We start from the raw sequence: 24,545 nt of genomic DNA on the forward strand, positions 1-24,545 counted from the left end.
CTATGGTGTCTCTATTTTTTGTTTTTAATTTCTTTTTGAGACAGAGAGAGACAGAGCATGAGCAGGGGAGGGGCAGAGAGAGAGAGAGGGAGACACAGAATCCGAACCAGGCTCCAGGCTCTGAGCTGTCAGCAGAGTCCAACGCGGGGCTCGAACTCATGGACTGTGAGACCATGACCTGAGCTGAAGTCAGACGCTGAACTGACTGAGCCACCCAGGCTCCCCTACCATGGTGTCTTTGTAACACAGATCGCTGTTGGGACGTCCAGGGCCAAGAAAAGTAAAGCGTCATGAATAAGCTCGCCTATCAAATCTGTTAGCAGGAACAAAACGAAAAGTGTCACCGATCATTTTATATGTTTTTATACGTTCTGTGTTTTATTTTATACATGTAAAATTTTTATATATAAATTTCTTACATATTCATATACGTATATATTCAGAAATAACTGAAGATAAAGTCTTCAAAAATCCAAAAGTCGGGTTTGTGCTTTTTTTTTTTTTTTTTTTGCAGGCCCCCCTCCCCCGCCACACATACAGTTGGGGAGGTTTACAAATGGAGGGTAGGAGGGTATTAAGGCAGTGGACAGATAGAATTCTCAGAAGCTTTTTTTTCTATTCTCTGGGTTCAGACCTTGGACTTAAATCCAGACAATCACCTTTCGCTAGCACAAGGGCCCAACATTTGAGAGGCAGGAGGTACGTGGTATGTATTGGGCCTCCTCCCCAAACATGTCTGCAGCCAAGGCCCAAACTTCAACCTGATCACTGGGATTTCAGGTGACTGCTCCTGCCACATCAGTGACTCTTAACTCAGCATCTTGTAGCACTGGCTTTGAGCAAGACGTTTTGATTGGCTCTAAATCCTGATAATAAACGTCTGAGTAAACAGCATTACTAGGACTACTTTGGAGATGACCACACTGAAATTTGGACATGGACCAACAGGCCCAAGTTCATCTAGCAGCAGAGAGGGGAGTGAAGACTTGCTTCTGGGTACATCCACCTTCCAAGCGCATGTCCCGTAACACTGTACCCTGCTTACTTACGCCCATCTTCAAAAATCTGTCATTTTCACACGGCGACACCGATAGGCAATGTTAGGCAAGGAAACTAAGTATTACTTTTCGTAGGAAATTTAGAAAAGATCTCTTTTTTTTTTTTTTTTACTTTGATAGCAGGAAAATTTCCCCCCAAAATAGGAAATATCAAGAGGGTGTGTGTGTGTGCGTGTCTGTGTGTGTTTTAACCGCAGTATCACACTGTGCTGACACAGATACTGTGCCATTATTCTAAGAGAGCATGCTGTTAGTAACGGGTTCACAGTGCTCGCTTATATTAATTCGAGAACTGTGGCTGTATTCCATATGGTTTCCTAGGGTTTGGGTAATTAGGAGCATTACCAATTTAAAATGTCACCCAGGCTCTGGAATTTGCTGTCAGGCTGTCTACACTTTTAGAAATACCAACATTCCCCTCCCCTCGTCCTCCCTAGGAAATACATCATCTTCACATGGCCCTGCTCCGTGGCAAGAACACCTGTGACCACTCTTTAGCGAATGCAGCCATTAGGGTGGGGAGTACAATTCACAGCACCACCCCCCCCCCCCCCAAATAGATACGCCAGATCCGGAAGAATCTTTCCGGAGCCTTATTCAATAAAAATATAAAACTTCAGAGTCTACACCCAGTCCAAAACATGGATGCAAAATTAAGACACAATGAGAATTGCACCTGTTTGCTCTGGTGACAGGTGCCCTGAAAACCTGCGAGTGGTGCTCTTTGTCTCTTTTGTTAGGGAGCTGTGAAGCACATCTTGGAACAGCGTTTTTCAGCTCTCTTGACCCTGCAGATTAAAAACCAAAGAAATGTTTGCCGCAAAAGAGAGGAAGGAGAAAGGTAATGGAAAGAAAAGAGAAAAAGGTCAGACATGGGAGGGAGCCTGATGGATGTGGTTCAAACTTTGCCCAGATTAGTCCATTTGGTACGCTTTAATAGACCCAGACCCTATCTGATGAAAAATCCCAAATGAAGGCAATTTCCCAGGTACCTTATTTCAATACCTCTTTTCAGGCCCAAATAACCTTATTCATTTGGTTATTTCAAAACAGTGCCTAGGCCTTGGAAAAGAATCTGATCTTTTCTTAGCATTATCCAGATAATGCCATCTGCTTCCCACTTGTGTATATATGTAAAAAGTTAATAAGGGAATTTTCAGTCTGGAGCTGATGGGAGAGGGTGGGGAGAGGAAGGAACATTTTGCCTTGTCTACGTAAGCCTTGCAATGTGGGAAACAAAGCTCTGGAGGGCTTAGAATAAATCCTCTGGTGAAAAAACGAAAGGTCAAAGCAAATATTTAGGCTCTAATGGAAATATACTACCCTTTCCAGCTGGGGTTTCCAAATCCGGGAGGAGAAAGGCCACTAACACAGATAACTCTGTTATACGCTTTCCTACATGGCACTTCAGGAAGCCTTGAAGCTACCTCCAATCATATTTTCTTGCCCTCACAGAAGATGACATTGGTCCCAGTTTTTATTCTAGCACTGGTAGGCCACCACAGGACTGGGCACGTGTGAGGACCTTGCCAGATATTAAGTTATACTTTCTTGCCCTAGGGAAAAAAAACATCCCCCCACGTTGGGCAGAGGCAATAAAATCCCCTTGTATCTCCAAAGCCATCCAGTTTCCCAAGGATGTTCTCCTGACACTATCTATTTGATTGCGATGTCTCCCTGGAAAGGGGAGTTCATAGATTGTCCCCATTTTATTGATGAGGAAACGAGGCGTGGACAGACTGCTTCCAGCTCAAGGTAACATGGCCGGTAAGCGGCAGAGTTGGGCAATGCTCAACCCTCCCCACCATCGTGGCCTTCTCTCTGTGTAGTAAAAGATGAGAAAAAAGGGGTGCGCTGTGAAGAGATGAAAATCTGGGCATATCAGACACCCCCAATGGTGCCACGCAGCTAAGCGGAAAGTCCCCATATCTCCTCGATGTGCTGTCCTTGGGCCTCAGCCATCCGGCAATGACTGGCTTTCCTGGTCTCTTTTTCTGTATTTCTCTTTTTTCTCTCCCCCCCCCCCCCCCCCCCCCCCCCGGCTTGCCAACTGCAGGCCTTTCCCTGATTCTAGGCTCCCTCATGTGTGATCCCCTGTGGCGGAGGGAGCCGAGAGCCTGCCAGACGTTCACGCTCTCTCAGAGTCTGGACGACAATCTCTGCTGCCCTGTACCTCCATAGGGCCACGGGACCACTTAGCCCAATGGAGTGTGAGGGGAAGTGACGAGCGTCCCTTCTGTGGGGAGGTGGCTGAGGGTGTACCTTGCCTTCCTTCCCCACACCCTCTGCTCCTTATGGAGTCACGCTGGAAACCACCTGCTGGAGGTGAAAACAGCCTGACTCCCTGGGTCGCCACTTTGGGAAGAGCCACTCAGAACACCCTGGACGTGCCACTGAAACAATACTTTTCTGCTGGGTGAAATCCTTCTCATTTCTCCCCCTGGGGAAGTGACGACCAAGCACAGATACCACATCTCTGGGACACGTTCTCTGATGTCCCCAGTCTAGGCTGCCTGGTACATGGCTCTCCAGAAGAGCTTACCACAGGACACTGCATATACAGTAAAACCTTGGAGTGCGAGTAACTTGTTCTGCAAATGTTCCGCAAGACGAGCAGACATTTCTAATGAATTTTAACTTGATAAACGAGCCATGTCTTGCAATACGAGTCGTCCGTGATGCCGAACGTCACGCGATCACAACTGAGCCAATGGTTCTCTCTCTCTTTCTCTCTTTCACTGTGGGATTGTGGGTAATCATCCCCCATGCTTGGATGTTCAGTCTCAGGCTGCGGTGTTTGGCAGAAATCGGTAATTTTTCAGAACATTGGAAGGTGCCCCCCACTGGCAGTAGTATATTTTTTGTCACTTCAAAGCACCCATGGATGTTCCTCTGGTTTTCCGTACAAGAGTAAGCTTAGGAATGCTTTGCTCCATTCTAGGCCAGGCTGCCAGCAGGTTGTAGACCCTTTCCTCTGCTGCCTTATTGCCAGTTACATTACATAGAGTATATGACAAGAGTTTTTTTTTTAAATTTTTTAATGTTATTTATTTTTGAGAGAGAGAGACAGAACACAAGCAGGGGAGAGGCAGAGAGAGAGGGAGACACAGAATCTGAAGCAGGCTCTAGGCTCTGAGCTGTCAGCACAGAGCCCGACGTAGGGCTCGAACTCATGGACCGTGAGATCATGACCTGAGCTGAAGTCGGATGCTCAACCGACTGAGCCACCCAGGCGCCCCTGACAAGAGTTTTTAATACTGCACTGTAGTCGACATTCGTTAGTGAAACTCGTCCTACTCAATAACCCTCTTCTCTCCCGTTTCCCTCACACCAGCCACAAAGGTTTTCAAAGGTAAATGTAGGTTAATTTGCTTTTTTCTTGATATCTTGTATTTTCGTTATTATTTTGTATATTGCAATACTGTAATCATTTTTATATGAATATTTTTGGGTTGTGGAACAAATCATCTGAGTTCCCATTATTTCTTATGGGGAAATTCGCTTTGATACACAAGTACTTAGGATTACAAGCACGTTTCTGGAACGAACTATGCTCACAAACCAACGTTTTACTGTATTTTTTTTTTCTTTTAAGGTTTTATTTTTAAGTAATCTCTGTGTCCAATGTAGGGCTCGAACTCACAGCCCTGAGATCAAGAGTCACACACTCTACCTGCTGAGCCAGCCAGGTGCCCTGATAATACCGCAAATATTTCTTTACGTGTTTGCCTTCCCTGCCAAGCCTATGAGTTCCCCAAAGATAAGAAGCACATCATTTATCTCTCAGCACCCAGCACAACATGAGAGCAAAAATCGTTAATAAATATTTGTTGGCTAAATGACCAAATGCGATGACTCATTAGGGCAGTCTCCTAATTCCAACATCACCTTGAAATATTTCTGGAAAAGGCTTATGACGTTCCCCAGCCATTTCAACTCTGGGAGTGTCCTTGCATGCAAAGCTAGCAGCCAGAGGCTAAGCCCAGGATGCCCTTGCCTTATTCAGCACTTACATGCTGAACTGTTTCACTCAACCTAACCTTCTGCTTCTTGGTCTCCAAGCCATCTCACAGACCTGACTCTACACTGTTTCTTTTTGTGATCTCCATCCTTCCTCCTTGACTGTGATCCCAACATGTCTCTTGGGTCACCCTTGTGACTATCTGAGGCAGCCTTCTGCCCTGACCCAGGCCTCTTGGAAGGTTCCATGTTCCTTTCTGCCATAGGGCCTTAGTAAATGATGCTCCCTTTGGGGTGCTCCCCACTGCATACTCTATGGTATCAGCCTATGGTAATGTTTTTGTTTTTACCTAGTCAACGCCCATTAAGCTAGATCTTTTCTATTTGTTCCTCCAGGTCTGTGCTCCACTTTCCTCCACCTGCTTTTTGTCACAAGTCTCACCTACGTGGACCGCATCAATGGCTTCCTTGCCCCTGGACCCCATTTGGGAGCAGTCAAGAGAAAAGACAACAGAAAGTCAGAGGGGGTGGGGACAGCGAGGTCAGGTGAGTTATTCTCCTGGCTTCTTCCTTCCTGGCTCTCCGGAGACTGGTTGTCCCCTCCACCCAAAGCCACAATTCTCGGTGGGTTTCCATCTTTACGGCTATGACCGTCCCATCCACGTTCCAGGAAGCGCCCATTGCAGCCCACATGTGGTAACAAGTCTCTCTGGCTAGTGCCAGGTTGCTTCAGCATCCTGTGTTGGTTCTCTTAACTCCGCCCACATCTTGGTACACAGTCCTGTGATTTAACTCTCCCAAAACACCCTGTCGAGTGTGTAAACTCTCTCCTGCGGAACCTTTGGCTGACACAACAACTCACCCTCCAGATTCCAAATGGCTCTCCGTGAGAGAAGACATCCCTAATCTCTGTTCCCTTCCCAAGCTAAGTCCTCCTGTTGTATACCCTTCCTTTGTAACACTCCTCCTGGTTATAATTTCCCATTCAATGAGTGATTATTTGATTAACATCTGCTCCCCTGGACTATACGCTTGGTTAAGGGAGAGACTTCCACCTGTTCCCCACCCACGACCGAATCCCTAATAAGGGCATACGGCCTGGCACATAGTGGAGACATTCACTACATCTCTGTTGAACAAACTGAATAAGGAAAATGTGTCTCTGGGGAGCCTGGGTGGCTCAGTCAGTTGAGCATGTGACTCTTGATTTTGGCTCAGGTCATGATCCCAGGGTTGTGGGATCGAGCCCCACATCAGGCTCCATGCTGGGAACGGAACCTGCTTGAGATTCTCTCCCTCCCTCTGTCCCTCTCTTCTACTCACACTTGCTCTCTCTCTCTCTCTTTAAAAAAAGAAAAAAAAATGTGTCTTACTGCCACAAATAGGGAACCAGTTCATGATCCAGAAAATACTACCTCCTTAAAAAGCATCTTCTACCGGCATAACACAACCTCTCCAATCTAGTGATCGTAAGCAACTTTCAAAGGACTTTATTTTTTTTACATTGCCATATTATATCACACTATGATCCAGTTAGCTCTTGTGTACAATGCTTCTCCAGAGAGAGAATAAATCCTCAGCCGCCCCCGGCTGCACAGGCAGTAAGTGAAGATGGCGAATTTGGGGCTCCTGTCAGGGAACACAAGAAAATGGTGTGAACTCCCTGCCAGGACTCATGGGGAAAAGTCAACAACTGGTCCATGTAATAGTGGCCAAGAATTCTAAGAATGTATTTATAAATAAAGTAAATTCGAAAAATATTAAACAGATAGGGTCATCCTTTTGTTTATACAGATGATTTTAATTACATGCTCTGGTGGTTTTCCCGGGCAAAGAAATCCTGCAAAATGTTTGGATGGGGCTAAAAGAGCTCCAAGAAGGTTCAGAGACACTTATTTGGATTTTACTAGGTTAAAATTAATGAGGAATATCTAGGTCTTTATGAAAGTGTGAAACAAAATCACTCTTGAATAACAGAGTAAAAAGAAAGTAAATACGTACCCTTTGGTTTATACTTATTATGTTGTTATGCCTGTAAGAACTTTGTTGGCGTTACCTCATTTACTTGCGGCGACAATTCTATAATGAGAGTACGATTATTTTCTCCATGTTGTAAAGAGGCTGAGAATCTGATAAAGTTACAGCTACGGACTTAATACACAGCAGAGATGAAATAAAAAAAAAGCAAATGCGTCTAACTCAAACCCTATGCTCTCAGCCACTCCCTTCATCTTCCACTTATGTTATTATTATTATTTTTTTTTGAGTTTACTTATTGATTTTGAGTGGGGGAGGGGCAGAGAGAGAGAGAGAGAGAGAGTCTCAAGCCGGCTCCACACTGTTGGCCTGGAGCCCAGTGTGGGGCTCAAAGCCACAAACCGAGGTCACAGCCTGAGCCAAAACCAAGAGTCAGAGGCTTAACGGGCTGAGCCACCTGGGTGCTTCCCACTTAGGTCATTCTTTGCACTCTTCAGGCTATAGTAATATTGGTCACACTTGGCCTTCTTATTTCACCCCAGCAATTCTATAATTATCTTCCAAGACTGGGGTCCTGATTACCCCACGATCAGCCCCTTGAGTTATGCCAGTTATTATTATTATTAATTCCTTCTTTCTTTCGTGGCTTGAGCATATCAATACCTGATCCTGAACTGAATATCCCAACTGTAATTTCTGTACGTCCTATACGCTGAAATCCTGTGTCCAACCCGCCTGTCCACTGCCAAGGCCACCAATGCTTCTTCTCGCCATTGTCATCTCACATCTGGAAGACACCTCCGCCCAAACCACCCAAAGTGACGTGGGCCCCATGCTCTTGCAGTGCTGGGCCTGTTTCCATCACCACCTGCCATGGACTGCCTACCTCCATAGATTTCACTCGACTCTTTCAGTATCCCACCTCTTGACTGACAGATGGACTACACAGCTTCTAGACGGTAACAGAATGACGGACCTGCACAGCTTTCTTTGTGGTCAGAGAGGAGATTCCAAATCATCCCAAGGCCTGCAGAAGACATCCTTTTACGGGCTTTGCAGCTAAGACTTCAATTCTGTTCAGATAGTCAGCACTTCCATTATGGCATAAGAATCCTGCAGCGGGAGCTCCTCAGAAGATAGAATTCTATATCGGCTGTGCAGTGAAACTTGGTCTCGACCAAAGAGCTGCCTGTATTTGAACAATGCATGTTTAATGCTTAGGAACCCTTGTTTCACCTTGCCCGGTCCTCTGGCAGAAGGTAGATAAATCCATCACCCATCTTTTAAGAGAAGCACCTTTCACCGGTTCTCGCATGATTTTCCTCCGTTGTTGTGGAAAACACAGAGTATATGGATCACGCTTTGCTTATCTCCCGATGATCAGCCCCCTTCATAGGCTGCCAGTGGTCTCAGCCGCTGGTCTCGGATTAAAGCTCACCCAGCTCTAAAGCTTTAGGCGCTCAATCATTCATCGGACATCTACTAAACGCCTCACGTTACCCACTGCGCCAAGCACTGCTAGGCGCTGGGTATGCAGAGATGCGTGAAGCACGATTGTCTGGGACAGAGAGAGAGACAGATGTCAGAAAGAAGTACAATTATGTGTTGCATTATTGTATGACAGGAATTATTTGTATGCAATGCTGTGTTTCACGGCTGTAAGGCAGAATTACATACAGAGCAACAAGGAAGAAGAGTTTATTTTATCAAGGAGTCTGGAAAGACTTCCCTGAGGTAAAGTGAGCAGTGGACATTGAAAGCTGAGTCAAAGTTGTGCTCTCTGAATCGACGGAGGAGTGGGAGCACCTAGAGCCTGTCACATTTAGGAGGCAACAGATGTCCTCAGAGCATCATCTGTGTGTTACGGGTAGAAGTAGGGACATGGCTGGGACATTAACATGACACGAGCCAAAGCTGGAGCAACTGCCAGCCACCTGATCACAGACGGTCTTGTATACAAGACCAAGAGCTCGGACTTGATCCGCAAGTAAAGAAGGACCATAGAACATTTCAACAGGAGAATTATTCTCAATATTACTGAGTACTTCTCCTCCTCCGTTTCGTAAACCATCCCCACTCCCAGGGAGGGACCCTGGTGGCCTATGTCAATCCTAGCTGGTTCCATTCCTTTTGCCAGGGATGGCTTTAGGCTCAGGTGTGTGATAAAATGTTATTAATGAGACCGGAGGGCAAGTCCGCGAGGGGCTATTGGCAAGTATCTCTTCCCTTCTGAGACACACAGAAAAGACACCTCTTCTTTCTCGGACACAGTTAAACTAGGATGTGATGTTCAGAGTAATTGGGTTAAAACACCTTGGAGTTATACCACCTCTGACAGTTTTAGCCGACGTGAGTGGGGACTTTCTCCCACGTAAAGCCAAAGGTATTTTTCACTCTGGGGACAGTAGGGAAACTAAGCGGGAAACTTGCAACATTCCAGAAGGACGATATGAATGAGAGCTACGAATGAGCAAGGGGACAGAGGGGAACAGGAGGTGCAAAAGCTAAAGTATTCGGAGCTAAAGTATTTGGAGACTGGACAGGAAAAGGGAAGGTCTAGACTGCCTCCCAGGTCTCTGGCTGGGGTGGCGTTTACGACACGCTCAGGTTTTTGCGTGATGCCATAATGGGAACAGTTGCGTCGCTGTGTGGCCAGGGTGGCCCTAGAAATTGCTTGTGGTCATCTGCGAACGCTGGAGCTGAGTTTCATGGCTGCTGCCACCGCTACAGCCACTACTGCCCAAGGCTCTGCTGCGGGGGGCGCCCCCGGTCCCTCATGGTGGTCACGGGCAGGACAAAACAGCGCACGCTCCCCACTCACGCCACCTGTATTTTGTTCCACGCCTGTTCCCGCAATTTCCTTGCTGGTTTTGAGGCGCGAGGCAAGCCCAATAGCACCCGCTTAGCACCGGCACGTGTGTGCCCTTGAAACACAAGGGAGTTGACACCCTGTGGAGGCGAACCTTGGTCAGTCCAAGTGTGGCACCCAGGGGACAAGTCTTTCCCCTTTTCTCCCCTTCAATGAATGGCTTGGGGATAAAGGGGCCTCATGTGGCCTCTTTGAATATATCATGTGACACCAAGCAATCGGTTTTAATAAAGCTGTGACAAGGTCAGTAATATGCTCTCCTACCCTCTCCGTCCTTCCCGGCCTCACTCTCCTCCTCCTTAAACGTGCTTCCCTAAGATCGGCCTCCCCAATAAAGTACAAGCTCGTGAGCCTCTGCCTCAGGATCTGTGATTTAGGGAAGCTAGGTGAGGAAAATGACAGATGTTACGCGAAATTCGACATGACCACGGAGTCCACAGCTCAGATTAAGCGAAAAGAGGAGTCCAAGTTCTAAGCTCATCAGAGCCCAATTCCCAGTTCGGTGCTAGACAAGCTCAGGTGCTAGTAGAGTACTCACAACTGCCTTTTTCATGGATCGTGCGGTCCTATGTAACTGCTTATTGATTTTATCCTGTTTGCCTACTTACGTTCTTATACTGGAAAGTGGACACTAAAACAATCACGTACCTTAGAAATGATGGCTGCACAGAGGGTTCTGCCTAATCCTGGGCACTGCCTCAGAAGTACTGCCTTAGAGGGAACAGGGAGGTTTAGAAATTCAACCCTAGGAACTTTCTAAAATGCCTCGTATCCAGTGGGTAGGCAATCCATCAGGCAGAAGTTAATAGTAAGTTAACCAATAAAACCACAGCAGTGAGATATTAATCCTTCAAACCCTCCCGCTTTTTCCCCTAGTTCCCTCTCACGCACAGCTGATGCATTGACAATACCACCTTAGCAATCTGTCCCTTCTTGAACGATTTTGCAAAAGCAGCATCTGGTATGATGGTCATCAGTGCCATTTACCGACTATTTTTGGTACTCCTTATGTGCACGCGGTAGGATTGCATCTCCTTGCTCTTTCGAATTAGCAGTGACCCCATGACTTGCTTCGGCCCCCGTGACGTGGTCAGAAGTACCGTGGGTCACTTCTGGTTGGAAGACTGAAGAACTCGGGGATGGGGTCTGCCATTCTCTCCCTCTCCCTGCGTGTTTCACGTGGAGGCCGCTCCTGCAGTCTGGGGCCTGGGGTGAGCCTAAGACGAGGCGGGGCCCTCAGCCAGCCCCTAATGGATTGGCTGGGACGTAAGCTCTGGTGGCTTAAACCACGGAGGCCTGACGGTCGACTGCTATAGTGCCATCACCCCGCGGTGCTGCCGGGTCTGAGTCAGTCTCATCTCCATTCACCATGAACCTCAGAAAGAGTAAGGGCGCTTGTCACCATCTTGAAAGACGCAGAGATGGGCTCTGAGCACAGGTATCTTGGCTAGAAATCCATCTAGTGCATGGAAGCCCCCCGCTCCCTCATGCCCAAATGCCCTAAAAAAGAGTCTGAAACCACCGCGTATTCAGTCTCCTTGGCTCTCCCTGAAAGCTGCGCTTTGCTCTCGTACCAAACGAAAGCAGTTTCCTCTGACGGCCCTGGCATCTTTCTCCCTGTGGTCTTCCGGCAGCGGCTGCTATTCAGGGTCAGGAGAATCCTGGCACAGACACGCCATCTGCCTTCACACTCCCATTCTACGCAGAGAACCATTCTACGTAGAAGCATTCCCTTCACATGCTGCGAAGGGAAATCTACGCAGAGGCTCCCTTAAGGCTCAAGGGGCCAAAGAGATCAGTTAAGACCAAAGTCCATTTTTCACGGCACCTGCGTAGCTCAGGCAGTTAAGGTCCTGACTCTTGGTTTTGGCTCAGGCCACGATCTCCTGGTTTGTGGGTTCGAGCCCCGCTACGGGCTCTGTGCTGACAGCGGAGAGCCTGCTTGGGATTCTTTCTCTCCCTTTCTCTCTGCCCCTCCCGTGCTTGCATGCTCAGTCTCTCTCTCTCTCTCTCAAAAGAAATAAACTTAAAAAAAAAAAAAAAAAAGAAAAAAAAGGCCAAGGCCCATTTCTCTATCTTTCTGCTCACCCCTACCTCACAGAATCAATCCCTGGGACGAGTTCCTGTGGTATACAATCTAGCACGAATCTTGGCCTCCGGAGTGGGTTGAACAGTGTCTCCCAGAATTCACGTCCACCCAAAACCTATGAATGTGACTTTATTTGGAAATAAGGTTTTTATAGATAATTAAGTTCCGATAACAACATACTGGATTATAATAGGTATCATTAGAGGAAGAGACAGATTAACACACAAAGACACATAGAGACATTGTTACAGACAATGGAGACAGAGATTGGAACGATGCATCTACAAGTCGAGGACCGCCAAAGATTGCCAACAACCACAAGGAACTACGAAGGGGCCAGGAAGCCCACCCCCTCCCCCCAGGGCCTTTAGAAGGAACATGGCCCTGGGACACCTTGATTTTGAACTTCTGGCCTCCAGAACAGGGAGAGAATAAATTTCTGTTGTTCTAAGCTACTGAGCTCGTAAGGCAGCCCTAGGAAATGAAAACAGCCTCCAAAGTCCAAGCCATAGGAAAACAAATGCATTACTCAGGTCTTTCGGAGAGGGGGAGAGAGAGAGAGACCTGAGCTTCCCTATAACTCTACCACTCAGTAGCTGTGCACCCTAAAGCAAGTTAGTCAAATGTATGCATCTGGTCCCTTTATCTGTACTATTAGACAACAGGTATCGTGGTTGTTCGCTGCATGGTACGGTGGGCATTTGCCATTCCTATGCCTCGCAGCATCTGAACCGCTTCCTGTGTTTGGACAACGCCCCACTTCTGAGGCAGCACCAGCCTCCCAGCAGGGAAGCTGAAGGCGTCCGATGGTCCTTTGTCGCACCCTCGAAGCTGAATCAGAGGCAGGCCCAAAGTTCCACCAGTAAGATGCGTTTTGCAGGCGAAGCTCGGAATGTGAGGATTCGGGGCTGCCAGAGAATCCGCTCAGGGGAGGTCACAACTGCGTCCGGGTTCCAGCTCACCAGAGGGGAGTTCTAAGGACAACACTCAAGGGCACCAGAGGGTGAAGGCTGGGCAGGCATGGTGCCCATGTCTGGCTGCACTGCTGTCTCTCTGAGACCAACTGTACAATGTGACTTTGGAACTTATTCTTGGTCACGGAGCCTCCACGCCTACTGTCTGATGACCCCGTATCCTTTAAAGAAATTATTTTCTCTCTTTCCTTCCCTCAAGTCGGGAGAGCTGGCTTTTGAACTTGGCAGCTAACAAGTTAACACACAAGTACTAACGGAGTTAAGGTATGCCAAGCACCTAGCAGGAATCAGGAGTGATCTCTTTTCTTCCTGCCTCCCTACACAGCACTGAGCAAGGGTTTTGCTGTCACCAGGTCAAAGATGATGCTCAGGGGCGAGAAGCGGAAGATGTAAAGAATGGATTTTTGAAAACGTGGTATATACATACAATGAATATTAGTCTTCCTTAAAAGGGGGATTCCGCCATGAGCAACACCAAGGATGAATCTGGAGGGCATTCCGTTCAATCAAATAAGCCAGACACAGAAGGACAAAGGCTACACGATTTCCCTTGAATCAAAGCATCTCAAATAGTCAAATTCATTGAAGCCGAGAGCAAATGCTGGTCGCTAGGGGCTGGGGAGCAGGAGAAATAGGAAAGCATTAGTCAAAGGGTATGAAGTTTCAGCTGCGTGAGAGGAGCAACTCAACTCTGAATTCCTGGATGTCCATTGCACGCTGTTTGCTACTAACGATGCTGCGTCACATACTTCAACATTTGCTAAGGGGATGGATCTGCTGTTAAGTGTTCTTATCACAGAATATTAAGTAAACAGCAGGACGAAACTTTGGAAGTGATGTGATGGATACGTTTATGGCAGAGACTGTGGTGATGGTTTCCCGGATATACGCAGATGCCTCCAATATCCATCAACAAGTTGCACATGTCAAATATGTATCATTTTTTGACCTGATCCATACCGCATTAAAGAGGTTTTGTTTTGTTGGTGTTTTTTTTTTTTTAATATTTTTTTAATGTGCATTTATTTTTGAGAGAGAGACAGAGCGTGAGTGGGCAAGGGGCAGAGAGAGAGGGAGACACAGAATTGGAAGCAGGCTCCAGGCTCTGAGCTGTCAGCACAGAGTCTGATGCGGTGCTCGAACCCACGAACCGCAAGATCATGACCTGAGCCGAAGTCGGTCACTTAAAACTGGCTGAGCTATTCTGGCGCACCCCCTCCCTTTTTTTGTTTTGTTTTGTTTTGTTTTTAAAATGAGGAGGCAAGAGCTGTTTCATCCCATACAGACAGGACTCCTGGGCGGGCCTGTGCGGCAGCTTTCTTCCTGTCGATGATGAAGGTCAGACCTCATTAGTGTGTGGGCTTAGCCAAGACTCTGCAGCGTTTCAAAGCGGGAGGAGAACTTCTGAGGAGGATGAGAGGCAGACTCCAGGGCCTTTGAGCAAGCTGATGATAAGCCCACAGCGAAGAAAAGTCACGGTGGAGGGGCCTGGAGCTCAGGCTCTGCAAATCAGAGTATCAGCTGACAATCGGGAGTGGGTTACTTTTGCATGTTTGTTGTTGTTATTTACGGGTTTTTTTTTTTAAGCTTTCAAATCCCCGAATCCCTTCGGCCTAAGCCAACTGCACATTTGAATGCACCAAGCAGCTGTTGCGGCGGGGGATTCTCTCCTCTGTGAAAAAGCTGATTTAAAAAAAAAAAACAAAAAACAAAAAACAAAGTAATAAGCTCCCGGCTCCCGCTTATTCTCCCAAGGTTCCCGCAACTGGTGCCCTGACAAATGAAGTGTCAAAACATTTCCAAATTAAAACCCTACCGCTCACACAGCCCCACACCCTCAGCAGGATGGACTTTCCCTGCTTGGACCCTGCATACCCTTGAAGAAACTAAAAATAGCCAGATGGCAATTAACAGAAACTCTGAGGAGGGGGAGGGGGTGAGTTCCAGCAGGGGTCAGTTTCCTGGATGGATTCCAAACGGAGTCTTCAGCCAGCAGTGCTCTGGCCAAGAAAGGCTTTTCATTAAAAGTGCATGGGGGAGGCAGCATGGGAAAAAAGAAATCAAGATTTGAAACTATAGCAGAGGCAGAACCCACACCACCATGCCCAACACCATCAGTGACAATAATAATACTTGCTACAAGGTACTGAGTTGCTACCAAGGGTCACCGAGCCTTCCATATGCAATGTATCATCTTAACCTAGCAAGGACTCCAAGAAGTAGTCGCCACTCTAACAGATAAAGGATATTAAAGCCCAGAGCCGGTAGCAGCCAACTAGCCAAAGACGTCAAAGCAAACAGGATAAAGGCCTACGGCAGGTGCGTGGTGAGTGGCCAGGCTGCTGTCCGAACTTGGCTTTCCAGTTCTGGAACTCGACCATAACCATTGCACCATGCTGCCTCCTACATGCACGGGGATATCTGAGTGACCAAATGTTTCCACGCTGTCCTTAAGCTCAGAGAGACAAAATTCTCCCTTGGCAATTTTAGCAGTCCCTTTCCGGGGTTCATATTTGGGTGGGGGGGTGCTCTAAAGTAAGACTAACTGGGTTCCAATCCTGGCCTTTTCATTTCCTAGTTGTATAAAATCAGGTAAGTTAATAGCATCCGCGGGCCTTAGCTCTTTTGTCTCTAAAGGGGCAGTGATGTAGGCTTTTATCTCACAAAATTATAATCAAGATCAAAGGAACCTGCTCTGTGGACTGAGTATCTGTGTCCCTCTAAAATTCAAATGTTGAAACTCTAATCCCCAGTGGGATGGTATTTGGAGATGGGGCCTTTGGGAAGGGACGCGGTCACAAGGGCGGAGCCGTCGTGAAGGGGATTCGGACCCTTATACGGAGAGACATTAAATAACTCGCTTCGTGTTCTTCTGGGTCGTGTGAAGATATAACAAGACGACCTATGTATGAGCCAGGGCATGACTCCTCCCCAGACACCGGCTCTACCAACACTCTGACCTTGGACTTCCCAGCCTCCAGGACTATGACAAATAAATATGTGTTGTTTAAACCACCCTGTCTATGGTAGTTTTGGGATAGCAGGGTTTGTCTGGGGAGACTGGCCGTCCAGGATACAAATGGGTGGAAAAGTTCAGTCTGTGGGGGAAAGAAATAGGAAGGCCTTATTTGGCCACAGGTCCAAGCCTTGTTCTCCAAGCAGCACTACTAACCATAAAGCTGATATTATTTCTACCTGACATCTGGGTCTATTTCTAAATTGGTTCAGAACTCAGAAGGGAAAAGAGATATAATTAATTATCAACCATGTGATTAATTTTCACCTTCATAAACCCCAACAGATAGACGTCTATTTTATTTCACTGGCAGACAAACCCATTTCAGGCCGGCAGGAAAAGGATATTTTGCAAAATCAAATGAGGTTACAGCTGTGAGTGACCTTAAAGATGATCCGGGCCAGTATCTTCATTTTTGTGGATGAAAAGATAACACAAATGAAAGGGTCAAGTGACATAATCCATGTGAAATTCTGTGGAAGATCAGAATGCAAACTATTCACATGATCAGTCGTTTGGGGAGTGGTCTTAAGAAGCCGTAAACCCCAGAGGGGCACCTGGGTGGCGCAGTCGGTTAAGCGTCCGACTTCAGCCAGGTCACGATCTCGCGGTCCGGGAGTTCGAGCCCCGCGTCAGGCTCTGGGCTGATGGCTCAGAGCCTGGAGCCTGTTTCCGATTCTGTGTCTCCCTCTCTCTCTGCCCCTCCCCCGTTCATGCTCTGTCTCTCTCTGTCCCAAAAATAAATAAAAAACGTTGAAAAAAAATTAAAAAAAAAAAAGAAGCTGTAAACCCCAGAATTAAAAACAGATTATAGATAACACAGAAAATAGATTGTAGATGAAAACTAAGCAACTCCAGAGGGAGAGAAATTTTCCTAAGCAAAAGTATTACCTCCAGGAAACATCTTCAAACCACAAAGCAATCAATAGTTTAGAGGTGATTATTTTCTTTTTTTCAATTAGCAAAAAATCCCTATCTTAGGTCAATAAGATTGCTTGCCCACTCTCTTGAATACGAGATGGAGAGTCAAAAGAAATAAGCTTCCCCCCTCTCCCCTAATCCTGTCCACCTGCCATAATCAGGTCCTCTTTGTTAGGGATGTTCACTTCCTATCTATTAACCAGGCAGGACCCCACTGGCAAAGCAAGAGTGACGGGCACCTCAGGACATATGACAAGACATCTGAGACCCTGGGGCCAAACAGCCATCTCTGGTCTTATCACCCTCAATCATCAGAGTACACAGTTTTGCCTTTTAGAAAGCAAGTGGCCCTGGGTAAGTTGGAGAGAATTCACTGTACCGTGTCTCTTCCACTAAATACAGAAGGCATGGGACAGGTACTTGGAAGACTCTAAAATGTGTACGGTAGCAGGCAGACTGGGGAAGACCAGAATTCAAATACTGCCAAACCATATCCTCCATGATCTGAACTCAACACACCGGAAAGAGGCACCAGGGCGCAGACAAAAGAGCTCCTGGGGACACCTAGTAGTTCTGGTTCCAACATCAAGAAAGGACGCTACAATCTCGAGTATGAAAATGCTCCGGTTTTCCCTTCCTCTTCTTTTTCCTTTTCCTCTTCTCTCTCCTCTCCTTCCTTTCTTTCCCTCCCCTTTCCTCTCTTCTGTGTTCCGGCCCCCAGCGATCTAGTGGTAGTGACTGCCTCAGGAGCCAAAACGATGAGGGCAGGCAACCTACCTCCGCATTCGACGCTGTCATTCCCAAAGGCTGAGACCACCAACGCCCCGCCAGCCGCCTTTCTTCTTTCTTTGTCTTCTCTCTGCTTGGCCAGCGTAGGCCAAGTCGTGGAAGCGCACGAAAGGGCGAGATTTTCAGCCCGAGACTGAGAAGTGGTCCCAGGGAATCAGAAAGCACCGGGAAATCAGGGAGAGGAAGGAGTTTGGCAAAGCAACTCCATAAAGTTTTCTTTCTCTGAATAAATTCCTGGGCTGGGCGCTGGGGTGGCTCAGTCAGTTAAGCACCTGACTCGTGATTTTGGCTGAGGCCATGAACTCATGGCTCGTGAGGTTGAGCCCCGCGTCGGGCTCTGCATTGACAGTGCGGAGCCTGCTTGGGATTCTCTTCCCCGACCCACAGCCCCTACCCTGCTTGCTCTCTCTCTCTCTCTCTCTCTCAAAATAAATAAATAAAATTAATTTATAAAAAAATTTTAAAAAAAAATTCCTGGGCTCACCCTCAATCTGTACATGCAGGAATCTGATCTTAATTAGCATACCAATACTTTGAGAACTCTCCCCAGGTGCCAGACTGACCATCGGGTGACACACACACGCAGACCCAAAGAGCATTGCCAAAGGCTTTGAAAACCGGACTGACGTGAGAACCAGAGCCCTCAGAAGGCCAACTAGTGGTGTGGAACTCGCAGCCTGAACCTAACCAAGCTGAATGAACACGAAAACACAAATAACATTTTCCCTAGGCACTAAGCAAGAACCTAGAGTCTCTTCACATAATATTCAGAATGCATAGAATGCTATCCACAATTCCGCGGCATATGAAGAATCAGGGAAGTTCCAATTCCCTTGGAAAACGCAACCAACTGAAGCCAACCCAGCAACAACACGGATGTTAGAATGATCTGACAGAAACGATGGTAAAGACGCACCAACCAGCGATCGTGAACACTGCTGAAACCAATGGGTAAGACAGAAAGCCTCAGGCAAGAAACAGATGCCGTGAAACAAGAGCCAAATGGAAATTCTGGAATAACCAACGTAACATAAAAAGTACCAAAAACTCTGACGGGCTCAGTAGCAGAATACGACAGAAGAACGAAGGCCAGTGGCAGATCAGCTTTGAGCTGGGTGCCCGTTTATCGCTACTTTCTCACGAATTTTCTCTCTGTTTTAATCAACTGGTGCTGCAGAAGAAGCCACATCACAATGTAGTGGATTAAACTGGAGACAATTTATCATTTCTCTCAATTCCACGGGAGGGCCAGGCAGCTTCTCTGCTGATCTTGCCTGGATGCATTCACGTTTCTGCATTCAGCTGGTGGCTAGACAGCAGGCCAAGGTGGCCCCACTCACAGGACTGGCAGTCGGTGCTGGCTGTTGACTGGAGGGCCTCAGCCCTCTTTTATGTGACCTTTCAACCCCCAGTAGGCTAGACCGGGCTTCTTCACTGAGTACGGTAATCTCAGGGTTCCAAGGGGGTAAGGCCAGGAGCCACAAGGCCCCTTAAGCCCTAGGCTCTGGAATCCACATGATGTGACCTCTGTCATCGTCTTTGGTGACAGCAGATCATACGAACAGCACAGAGATAAAAGTAAAACATTAGACTATCTCTTGATGAAAGGGAAAGCTATAGGACTTTGCAAATAGGCGTGGACACGAGGAGCCATGAGTCATTAGGATCATTATTTCAACGTTCTACCATACCCTTCCGGAGGAGCTAATACTGCAGATATCAGAGGCTGTGGTCTACAATTTACTGTGGCAGTAGAATCAATTGCGACGCTCAGAGAAGTTTAGTGTTTTGCCTAAGATCACACAGCTCATTAGGGAGAAAACATAAAACTAAATCCTGGGACTGCTGATTCCACTGACCGGTCTTCATGCCTCCGAGATGGGCCATATGGTATTTTGAATGCTGCCTTTGTATTTAACAGGTAGGAGAATAATAATGGACAATACTTTCATAACGTGTTAGCAGTCATTCATCATTCAGATGCATTTTGTGAAGGAAATATGTGCAGGCACTTGTGGAGTCTATGAAAAAAAATCGAGGGACAGTGACTTAATAAGAGCAATTCATTAGGTAGGAATAGAGGTCCTAACCCATTCCATGCACCAAGAGATGGTCATTCAGTCTCTTGAGTTCCTGGCACTCGAAACTTAATTTCTTTATTGAGGTAAAACTCACATAACGTCAAAGGAACCATTACTCATTTTAAATTGTAAAATTCAGTGCCATCAGGCACATTCCCTGTGTTATGTAACTGTTACCTGTCTCAAGTTTCCAGCCATTTCTATCACCATAAAAACAAACGCCGTACCCATTAAGCACCACTCCCCACCTCTCCCTTCCTCTGCCCCTGGCTCCCACGAGTCCGCCTCCTTTCTGATTTGCCTATTCTGGATGTTTCATGTAAATGGAATCATCTTTATGAGCTTCTGTCACTCATTTCACTCAGCAGGTTTTGTGGTTCACCCATGTTGATGCACGTATCAGCACTGCATTATTTTTGTGGATAAGGTAAATATGAACGATGCCCACAATATTCCGTTGTATGGACGTACCACATTTTGTTTTTCCATTCATCAGGTGATAGGCATTTGAGTTCTTTCCACTCTGGCTATTGTGAATCGTGTTGCTATAAACATTCATGTCCAGGGGCGCCTGGGTGGCGCAGTCGGTTAAGCGTCCGACTTCAGCCAGGTCACGATCTCGCGGCCCGTGAGTTGGAGCCCCGCGTCGGACTCTGGGCTGATGGCTCAGAGCCTGGAGCCTGTTTCCGATTCTGTGTCTCCCTCTCTCTCTGCCCCTCCCCCGTTCATGCTCTGTCTCTCTCTGTCCCAAAAATAAAATAAACGTTGAAAAAAAAAATTCATGTCCAAATAGTTGTTTGAATGCCTGCTTTCAATTCTTTGGCATGTATAATTAGGGGGTGGAATTGCTTCATACGGTGGTTCTACCAAAGCTTAATTTTGATTCTCATTTTTGACAAGCCTTCTTAAAATGGTCTGAGATAATAACATGCTGCTGGCATTACCTTGTCTCTAAAGTCAATGTGGTTCTGGAGGATGGCTCTGTGGTAAGTGGCTGTCCTTACAAAATCTTGCATCATGTTCTGCTGCTGGGAAATGCAGCCATAAAACTGTGGGGGAAAGACAAGGACAGGGACAGTCAACAACCCATAAGTCATCACCTTCATGCACACATGGTTCTGAGAGCCACCTTGGTCAAGGTAGGCTTAACCTAATACACAGGCAAGCTGAGGCTCTGAAAGACACAGTGACCTGTCCTTCTTAGCTCTGTTTGTAAGGTCTAGAACTGTAAGTGGACCCCAGACTTTCAGCAGCTGCTTCACGAGATAGATTCAGGCCTCGATGTTGGTCAGACAAGTGCCCAGGGTCCCCCCTCAAAGCAGAGGCTATGAGGGTCAAGAGTAACAGCGATAAGAGAGAGAAAGGCCAGAGCCCAAAGGGATGTCCCTAATGAGTCTCATGAGCCAGGAGAGAAAAATAGGACTTGGACAGAGGTCTTGAGTGAGAGCGGGAGGAGAGCAGGAGGTAGTGACGATGATCATCCTGATCAGGCAAGCCAGCCCTCTAGCCCGCTCAGGTGTATCCGCAGGTGTGCGTCACATGGAAACTCAGTTCCACCCGGAACAACTTTCCTGACCTGGAAATACTGCACGGCTGATGCCTCTTCTGTCCGCTGGCTGAACACCGAGGACTCCTTTTTCTCATTCCGGCAGCTTTTCAAGGTATTTGAAAATGAGCTGAGATCTGCAGGGACAAAAAGCAGACCCGTTTCTACACGGAGGGAAGCAAAGAATTCACCACTACGCTCTTTACAAAATTCTGGGAAAACAGTAGAGGATTCAAAGGGCAGACGGCACCTGGGTGGCTCAGTCAGTCAAGCATTCATCCAAGTCTTGATTTCGGCTCAGGTCGTGATCTCGCAGATCCTGGGTTTGAGCCCTACATCGGGCTCCACGCTGGCAGTGCAGAGCCTGCTTGGGATTCTCTCTCTTTCCCTCTCCACCCTCCCTGGCTCATGCCCTCTCTTTTTCTCTCTCTCTCTCTCAAAATAAATAAACTTAAAAAAAAAAAAGAAAGAAAGAAAGGGCGCCTGGGTGGCTCAGTCAATTGAGCACCCAACTTCAGCTCAGGTCATGATCTCACGGTTCATGGGTTCGAGCCCCATGTCGGGCTCTGTGCTGACAGCTCAGAGCCTGGAGCCTGCTTCGGATTCTCTGTTTCCCTCTCTCTCTCTCTGCCCCTCCCCTGCTCACGCTCTGTCTCTCCCTCTCAGAAAAATAAATAAACATTAAAAAACTTAAAAAAAAAGAATATTCAAAGGGCGTGTTCATCCCCAAACACACACATGATAAGGAACGGCAAGGTGGCTATGGGTGCCACTCTGAGATGTGACGCCCTTACGTACACTTGTCACACATATTTGCATTCACCAATATCACATGAGAGAGCTTAATGGAACACATAGAGACTGGGCTCATGGGATGCTCCTCGTCCCACATTCACAAAGCTAAACAGGTTTATTCTAAGTAAGTCCTCTGGGGAAGGTGATTGTTGATGATAAGGAAAAAATATATATGTGAATACAAAATATGCATATAATGGATATATATACATATGTATATCTATATAATCTCATTCTATTGTAACAACAGGGTTCTTTTTCACATTTCTCTAGGTGTACAGAGAAAAAGGAAAATAATTGAAGATATGTGAATACAAGGCAAAGCTTTCTATTATTTGAGGAAAAAAATACATAAGTGAAGGCTCAAAAAAAATCCCCAAAGTGGTATCACTAATAGCTAACACAGCCTACAAGGCTGTCAAGTTTTGTGACTTTTGCCTTAGAAATGTCTTTGAGGGGCACCTGGGTGGCTAAGGTGGTAAAGCGTCTGACTTCAGCTCAGGTCAGGATCTCACGGTTTGTGGGTTTGAGTCCTGCCTCAGGCTCTCTGCTGTCAGCACCCGGCCCACTTTGGATCCTCTGTCCCCCCTCTCTCTTCCCCTTCCCCACTCTCAGTCTCTCTCAAAAATAAACACAAAATTTTTAAAATAATTTAAAATTTAAAAATTTTTCAAAAATAATGTTTAAAAATGCAAAAAAATTTTGCGTAACTACAAAATCAGTGTTCAAAAAGTGTAGAAAATTCACAAAATGCAACAAACCCAAATGAAGAAAATAAACATAATCATCTCATAATGCAAGCTATTAATTACTGTTCACGTTTCGGTGTATATTCTCTTGGGGTGTGTGTGTGTGTGTGTGTGTGTGTGTGTGTATGTGTGTGGAAAAATTCCTCTTTGCACAATTTCATCCCATTATTTTATAAATACATCTTTTAATTTAAGATACTATCAGGGTACCTGGGTGGCTCAATTGGTTAGGTGTCTGACCTGATATGGTCTCAGGTCAGGATCTCACAGTTCGTGGGATCAAGACCCACGTCAGGCTCTGTGCTGACAGTGGAACCTGCCTGGGATTTTCTCTTTCTCCCTCTCTCTCTGAAAATGAATAAATAAACATTAAAAAAGAAGAAGAAGAAGAAGAAAAAAGTACATGAATAACTTCCCGCATTTTTAAGTAGTCTCTTGACATGACTGTTAATGGATGTATGTTTCAGAGGGACATGCCATTTCCCTACAGTTGGACCCCAAGTCCCTACCCTGGCGTACAATTTTGGGATGACAGAGCCCAGCACCTGTATCTGTAACTCTGTCCCTGGTGACTCTGATGACAAGACATTCTTGAGAACTCCAGTTAACAGAACCTCCGTACAAAATAAGTATCCTAACTCTATATACAGTAAAAGAGACTCTAATTCTTTACAATTTCCTCCTACGTGGGCCATCAACAGACGAATCGGTATTTCTGTTCCCCCGTGACATTTACCTTTTGACTGTTTTCTTTTACAATTAAAAAAAAAAAAAAACCTCTGTAAATAATGTGATCATATGAAATTTAACAATTCAGAAAAGAAAGCCCAGAAGCAAAAAGAATTCCGAGGTATAACCACTAATAATATTTTGGGATGAAATCTCCCAGTAATTTTTTTCATATATTTTTATCTCTCTCTGTATTATTTACAATAGTATTGAACTCTCCTGCTTTACAACCTGTTTTTTTCTTTTTTCCTTTTTTTTTTGAGAGTGTGTGCGTGCACGCCTGTGAGTGGGGAAGATACGGGGTAAGGGAGACGGAGAATTTCAAGCAGGCTCCATGCCCAGTGTGAGGCCGGACACGGGGCTCGATCCCATGGCCCTGAGATCATGACTTGAGCCAAAATCAAGAGTCGGATGCTTAACCAACTGAGCCACCCAGGCCTTCCTACAGCCTGCTTTTTCATGAACAATAGTTAGCTTTTTCTGGTCAGTACTTTTCATATAGAATCTCTCAACTACACATAAAGCTATAGAGCCCATTAATTACGGTTTCCTTTTGGTCTTGTTCTTCCGATTTGTTCCCAGAGGCAACAGTTTCACAGACTTAGGAGATCTTAATTTCAACAAGATTTCTAACCATGTTCCTTCAAATTTTGGACCTAATTATTTCCTTGTCAACTTCTACAGGGGGTCAAAAGTACCAACTCTATTCAACTACAATTTTCTATATTTGCATTTTATTCCTTTCAAAAGACATTGGGTACTATTTTGAAACTTCAAAAATGTTTTAAAACTTTGTTAGATAAAAGCTTGCAACAAACCAGGTATAAAAAGGGAACACACCTCAACACAGCAAAAGCCATACCTGACAGTCCTCCAGCTGACAGCATACTCAACAGTAAAACATTGAAAGCTTTTCCTCTAAGACTGGGAACGAGACAAGGATGCCCACTGTCGCCATTCCTTTTTAACAAAGTGTTAGAAGTCCTAGCCAG

The 24,545-nt window shown here is 46.2% G+C and overlaps 1 protein-coding gene across 2 annotated transcripts in view; it reads right to left on the reverse strand.

Moving 5' to 3' along the window:
* LOC121013687 (histone-arginine methyltransferase CARM1-like) overlaps positions 1 to 24,545 on the reverse strand; it is a 108,494-nt gene that overhangs the window by 81,672 nt on the left and 2,277 nt on the right. For both annotated transcript variants that reach the window (XM_040449447.1, XM_040449445.1), the window contains exons 2-3: positions 21,311 to 21,417; positions 20,679 to 20,783 (exon numbers count right to left, since the gene is read on the reverse strand). In XM_040449447.1, coding sequence (XP_040305381.1) covers positions 20,679 to 20,783; positions 21,311 to 21,417 — 212 coding nt within the window. The remainder of the gene's footprint in view (positions 1 to 20,678; positions 20,784 to 21,310; positions 21,418 to 24,545) is intronic.

Source organism: Herpailurus yagouaroundi, unplaced genomic scaffold (genome assembly GCF_014898765.1).
Source record: "Herpailurus yagouaroundi ecotype Mexico unplaced genomic scaffold, PumYag 199, whole genome shotgun sequence".
Lineage (NCBI taxonomy): Eukaryota > Metazoa > Chordata > Mammalia > Carnivora > Felidae > Herpailurus > Herpailurus yagouaroundi.